Source organism: Oryzias melastigma, linkage group LG1 (assembly GCF_002922805.2).
Source record: "Oryzias melastigma strain HK-1 linkage group LG1, ASM292280v2, whole genome shotgun sequence".
Taxonomy (NCBI): domain Eukaryota; kingdom Metazoa; phylum Chordata; class Actinopteri; order Beloniformes; family Adrianichthyidae; genus Oryzias; species Oryzias melastigma.
Window position 1 is genome coordinate 14,634,887 of NC_050512.1, and position 6,889 is coordinate 14,641,775.

A 6,889-nucleotide genomic window follows, 5' to 3' on the forward strand; every position below is an offset into this window, starting at 1 on the left:
TTAAAATTCACAAAAATACCTGAATAAAAGGTTGTGTCAGAATTTTTTTGGGGGTCCAAATCTATAAATCCTAAATCAAGTGCCCTAGAAAATTCCCATTGTGCAATGATGCCCAGTAGACAAATTTAGTCTACCATTCTTTGCATTTGAATAATTTTTCATTTGAATAAAATGTTTTTAAAGTATTTTTATGAGCTTTTCATGTTTTCATCATCAAAATGTTCATATTTATTAGGTTTTAAGCTTAAAATCCAGGGTACTAGATAATTCCGCACTACGTAGCTTTTTTTGTAATAGTTGGGGTGGACACTGCCAGAGTCGAGACTTATATCTAACCAAGCTGCTATGTTCATGTTTAAGTATTCAGTCAGTTCATCAGTTGGTTAAAAATGTATTAATACAGCAACTTTTACACATAAAACACCAACAAATATTTTTTTTTTTACATAATGTCATGGCAAATTTACAACCAAACCTGTACAAATATTTTATAGTCTTAACATAAAATGATCAAACAGGATGATAAATAAAAATACAAAATGTGCTGCACAGAAAAAACAAACATAAACTCAGAAATGTGTTTAAACTAATATTAAGTCTAAAATTCTTCTTCAATTAGGAAGTTTTTAAAAGTGCTTAAAACTTTAAGAGTGACAGGCCGTTCTGGTAGTAGAAAAAAATGCTTCATCTTCATGCACCAATGCATAATTAAGGAAGCAAAGGACAGCCATGATGCAGAGGCGGAGCTTCTGATCATAGCGTTGCAGGTTCAGTTCCCTCTCTGTCCACCCAGGTGTCTTTTGGCAAGACGCTGCAGCCCCATGTTGTTCCCGGCTGTATGGCGTGGTGCAGATCTGCTGCCATCAATGTCACTGTAAAACGTTCTAGGCCTTGAGGTAGAAAGGGGTTAAATAAGTGTACGCCCTCTTACTATTGGGGGGGGGGAGAAAGATTTAGGAAATAACATTTATATAAAAACAGAATATCTGTTAAAGTAGAATAGCAGTAGAATGTGAAAAGAAAGATGTTCAGATATTGAAACGTTTTCCTCTTTCTCTCCTCAGCCATGTCATGCAGTGAAGCTCCTGTCTGTGCTGAAGTACATGGCTCTCAGGAACGGTCCCGACTCATTCTTCAGCTTTCCAGGGAAAAATGCTGCTGTGAGTGCCTAACACAATGCTACATCTTCCTTTCTGTGACACAGTTCAGTCATCATTTTAGCCGCTGAGCTGCAGGTGGTGATTGGTCAGTTGATTTGATTCCTCGCCATGATAGTCGGTCTTTGTTTCTCTGTAAATCCCTCTAAATCAGTTTGGTTTTAGTGGTTTTGGAGATAAGTACCCTTTTTTTTTAATACATTTTATTTTTAAGAAGAATCTCTGTAGATGTTTAAGAGGTCAATAAAAAATAAGTAATTAAAATTCCAACATCATGTGGAGAAATCACTTTTTTTTAAAAATGGTTTTTACTTCCAATTTAGTGTCTTTGCTTCAACATTTTTAATCCTTTTCTCCACTTTCAATGGTTGGAGTGTGTTTTTTTTTTTTTTTGTAGTCAGATTTTGGAGGCATTGTTTTGCTCATACATGCAGGGTTACAGCGTGCTCTGACTGTTGCAATGCTTTTTCCTTTTCCTGCCACAAGATAAAATGCGGTTTGGAGATACGGTTGTCTCAAGATGAGATAACAATAGAAATTGGTTCATACAGTCATTTGCTTCTTCTGACTATGATTCAGTACTTCCACAGGTACAGTCTTTGAGATTTAGCCGTCAGACAGCTAAACCACTGTAAATTGAATGAAACCGATGGATTATTACAACCTCAAATGAGATTTTCATGTGAGCACTGCAGGAAATGGTTCTTCTGTGTGAATAACTATGTCCCACTGTTGCATCAGGTCAGATCTTTCAGATTTAGTTTGTGTTGTTGCCTATTTTAGGATGGTGAAACCTTCAGCTTCAAAGATGTTTATTTGGGGTCACTGAATGCTTTCTGTGTGTTCATCTTAGCTCCACTTGAAATCACTGCTAATTTGAGGTGAAAGATTGATAATAACATGTATATAGGTACATGTAAATCATTATATAAGAAAGTTTCCCTCTGAGATTCATTTCCATTTGTTACATTTTGACCTTGAGAATGACTGCCAGGAAATCACTTCGTTAAACTGAGACATGTTTTTACTTTTTGACAGGCAATCGCTCTGCCCCCCATAGCGAAATGGCCATACCAGAACGGATTTACATTTCACACGTGGCTGCGAATGGATCCTCTGAACAACATCAATGTGGACAAAGACAAGCCTTACCTTTACTGGTGAGTTTGTGGAACCAAACTGGATTCAAAGACCCACTCCAATTAAAACGGTCTTTTTTTGTGGTTTAAGCATGTTCTTGTGGCATTTTTCTCATAATGTATGACCTATATAAAGGAATTTCAAATCAAATCACACATTATTTATAGAACACTTTTCCAAAGTGCTTTACAACCTAGAGCCTAAAACTGTTTTTGTCTACTTTTGAATTTACCTCTGTATTTTCAATTTGAAAGAGAAGCTGCTTGCTTATTTGGTCTCATTTTAACCTATCCAATGTGACATTACCTTTATTTTGTCATTTTTCCATGTTGTATTCACACACTAGACATAAAGTCATGCAAAAACAGAAAATTCCATCTGGAAAAATTGGATTCATTTTGATGTGGAAACCCCAAAAATGTTTAACAAACTGTTTTTCCATCCATCCATCCATTTTCTTGACCGCTTCATCCCTTTCGGGGTCGCGGGGTGCCGGAGCCTATCCCGGCTACTGATGGGCGAAGGCGGGGTACACCCTGGACAGGTCGCCAGTCTGTCGCAGGGCCTCAATCACACACCCATTCACTCTCACATTCACACCTAGGGGCAATGTTAGAGTCACCAATTAACCTATGAAGCATGTTTTTGGACGGTGGGAGGAAGCCGGAGTCCCCGGTGAAAACCCACGCATGCACGGGGAGAACATGCAAACTCCACACAGAAAGGTCCCAGCCGGGATTCGAACCGGGGCCTTCTCGCTGTGAGGCGAGAGCGCTAACCACTTGCGCCACCGTGCAGCCCACAAACTGTTTTTACAACATGGAATGAAGGTTTTAGGTGTAATTTCATTAAATAAATAAATAAATAAATAAATAAATAAATAAATAAAATTAGTCAACAAACTAATCAACACATTTTTGAATGAAAATACAAAAAAAATCCAGGCGAAATTCACAGATTCCTTATCTGGGCCACATATGAAGAGTTTCTGTTGGACAACATCACAGACCTTATAGGTCAATGCTGTGACCTTTCTCATGCTGTTATACAGACAGTGATCAGTCGGCCTGTGTAGCTTCAGCTTCCAGGCAGCCCAAAAAATAAGAATTTCACTCCTAAGATCACTTCTGTCCATTTGACATTTTTCCTGGAATTTAAATTTTTTTTCTCTTTTCTTTTTTTATTTATTTTTTTCAGCTTTTTAAATCCAGAAACCCATAATTTTCCAATAACTGACACTTCCATGTTCTCTTCTTTGCAGCTTCCGCACCAATAAAGGCCTGGGGTATTCGGCACACTTTGTAGGCGGCTGTTTGATAGTGACGTCGCTAAAATCAAAGGGCAAAGGGTTCCAGCACTGTGTGAAGTACGACTTCAAGCCCCAGAAGGTAGGAAAAGAAAACCAGAGCAAACTTCTGTTACCCAGAACACACACAAAAGAGGAATGATACACAAATGTCCACAGCAAATCAATTCCTTGAAACACTGACTCTTGTGGCCTCACAGAAAAAGATTAAAAAAACAAGAGTGAGCTGTCACATCTCCACTGACTCTGGGGAAAAAAAGCTAGAAGACAGGAATGAGGACAACGAGGGAAAGGGATTCTTCTTCACTCTCCCCAGTCTCTGTGTAAACAGAGGAACGTGCAGTTAAAGGGATTTGATGCTTTTGGCCAATTAAAAAACGTTTCTTTCCTTGAGCACAAATGCACCACAATGTGCTAACAAAGTAAATTTTATTTATTTAACACTTTGAGAAGAAACTCCAATTATTTGATGTTTTGAGGTGACTCTAGTATCATCTTATTTTTCTTCTGTTTGGAAACTGAAGAGCACCAGAGCCTAAGTAGGTGAGAGCTTGTCCTTAGGGGACTTGGTCCTGAAATACGGTGGATGTAGGCTAATTGAAAAGACGCAAAGATTACACAGCATGCTGATCTTACTGATAACATGAGATATGTGTGGAAGATAAATACACAAATATTATAAGTAAAATCTTGCTTTTTCTTGTCTTTGTTCTAGTGGTACATGGTGACTATAGTTCACGTCTACAACCGCTGGAAAAACAGTGAAATGAGCTGCTTTGTGAATGGAGAACTGGCTTCCTTTGGGGATATTCCCTGGTTTGTCAACACCAGTGATGTAAGTGGCAACAATTGAAGAAAAATCTGCTCTGTTGGCAAAAGAACCTTTAAAAACACAGCTGTGAAGGAAAAACATTTATCAGAAAACTAATATTTTGAAGCCAAATTGGTCAAAAAGTGACCTATTTGGCAGGAATACCAGTACACGATTGTTTTGTTTTATATACATATATAATTTAAAAATTACTACAAGTATGATTGCATCTGTACTCTATTAAAGATTCCTTCACCATTCCTCTTTGTTTCTTTTCTTGCAGACATTTGACAAGTGTTTCCTGGGATCATCAGAGACGGCGGATGTAAACCGAGTGTTCTGTGGACAGATGGGGGCAGTTTACCTGTTTGCAGAAGCTCTCAGCGCCGCTCAGATCTTGGCTATCTATCAGCTGGGTCCAGGCTACCAGGTTGGAAAGTCAAATTATAGAATTAAAATAGTAGTAAATAATAAAAAAATGGAAGATCAAGGTGTCAAAATAGAAGACAAGGAGTCAAAATAATAAAAAAGGAGCAGTCTAATATTCTTCTTTTCTGCCTAAAAGGTTTATATTTATTTAATCAAGGTTGTTGCTCAGACACTACACAAAGACTCCACAGTCCTGGCTGTTTCTGTCTCTCTCTTTTTTCTAAAAAAAAAAAAAAAAACTGTGTTCTCCGAAAACAGCTCTCACAACTTGTCCTTGGAAGAAGCCTGTAAATAGAAATGCTATTTTTGTTAGCTTTAGGTAAACCAGAAGAGTCAAAGTCACAACTCCATACAATTAGCAAGCAAACATGTGCATAATTTATGCTCATGTGCAATAATTACTAATTTTTTAACACTATAACTTATTGGGTTTTGTGATCAAGCTCAAATCATTTTGTGATTATTTGAAAGTATTTAGCAAATGGTCCTTTGACATTGACCTGAGCTCAAATGAATCTATTTTTAAACTTGTTGGACTCTGTTAGAAACACATGGTAACACAGACAGTTTGCAGCTTTTGCTGTCTTTGGTAATGAGCGGGAAGATTTGTAAGATAGCTGAGTAGTGAGTTGAAATATTTTGGTGCACTTTTTTTTCCAAGAAGAAAGATTATTTGATTAAAAAAATGGCACTTAATATTATGCCACATACTGTATGTTTCTTGATTTCTTTGCATATGATAACCAAAATATAGAGTAATGTATAGACAAATGAAAAAAAGCAAACAAATAGGTCTCGAATGAGGATTTTATGAAATTGTGGAGGAGATTCTTTTAATTAAAATTTTTATTCAAAACAAATAAATTGCATACAGTAAAGAACAGAACAATAAACTACACATCCGTTTTCAATATAAATGCTAGAGGGGGTATGAAAAGTAAATGCAATTAAACAAAAATAAAAGTAAGAAGAGAAAGATGATACATTTTAACCACGTTTTTATTTGTACTGGATGAAATAGTGTATATATAAGAGTTGACAGTTTGCTCCAAACTAATTTAGTATGCTTTCATGTCTAAATGTGAAAATGATGCACAAACAGTTCATAATAAAACTCGTATGTGATTGATTTACCCTCTTTTAATGATTCTATTCGATATTTGTGGTTCCTAATTTGACTGACTTAAAATTTTTGTTCATTTTGATCAATTAGATTCACTGTTCTTCAATCAATCCTGGACATTTTTAGCCAAAAATTAACCAGTGACTCAGGAATAAGTACCTGCTACTGAACAGTGCAGATGTGTACAAACAAACGAGTAAGCAAGAATTAATGGCAAATCCATTCATAATTTAGATTGATAAAGCTCATCATGAATTCATTGATCCATCGTTACACCCCAAATCAAAACACATTTCTGACTAAACTGGAGGTTGAAGTGTCTTGTTGTTGGGTGCAGAATGAACAGAAGAACGATTTCCATGCTAAAGCAGTGATCTGTTTTGGTAAAGAGGGAGCTTAGCTGAGAGCCAGACCTGTCATTGTACTAGTCGAGCCCTTGCCGTTGACCATGACGGTCATGCAGTGACTGACAGAGGAGATAACAAACACAAGCAGCTGAAGCGGGTGACTTTCAACGGGCGGGGGGGAACTCAGCCTTACGAAAAGAATCTTAATATTCTGATGGATGTTGGGTTTGAGTTGCTGCACCTTATTTTGGAAAGCATCCTGTTAAGTTGGTACAGATTTTATAGCGATCTAACCAATATTTGGATACATTTATTTTATCCTAATTGTGCCACCAAATTTTTTATGTACATACACATCAATTTTATGTGCTTTATTGACACATTGCTGCATGATTTGTTGCCAAGTGTCTCATTTTCTTGGTAAGAAAAAACCTCAAGCTGGCTTTAAGAGAAGCTTTGCAGTGATAACGGTTGTGCAGAGGAACTGTTATCTCTGGGGTGTTTTGAGGCCAGACACTGAGAGTGAAAAACAAAGCGAGACAAATGGCACCATTTTTTCTGATGCAGTAAAAACTG

General features: G+C 37.0%; 1 protein-coding gene across 2 annotated transcripts in view; it reads left to right on the forward strand.

Moving 5' to 3' along the window:
• The window catches only part of lrba (LPS responsive beige-like anchor protein), a 176,747-nt gene that overhangs the window by 20,026 nt on the left and 149,832 nt on the right, over window positions 1-6,889 (forward strand). For both annotated transcript variants that reach the window (XM_024259407.1, XM_024259408.2), the window contains exons 4-8: window positions 1,065-1,160; window positions 2,196-2,317; window positions 3,559-3,685; window positions 4,319-4,438; window positions 4,698-4,844. In XM_024259407.1, the coding sequence (XP_024115175.1) occupies window positions 1,065-1,160; window positions 2,196-2,317; window positions 3,559-3,685; window positions 4,319-4,438; window positions 4,698-4,844 (612 nt within the window). The remainder of the gene's footprint in view (window positions 1-1,064; window positions 1,161-2,195; window positions 2,318-3,558; window positions 3,686-4,318; window positions 4,439-4,697; window positions 4,845-6,889) is intronic.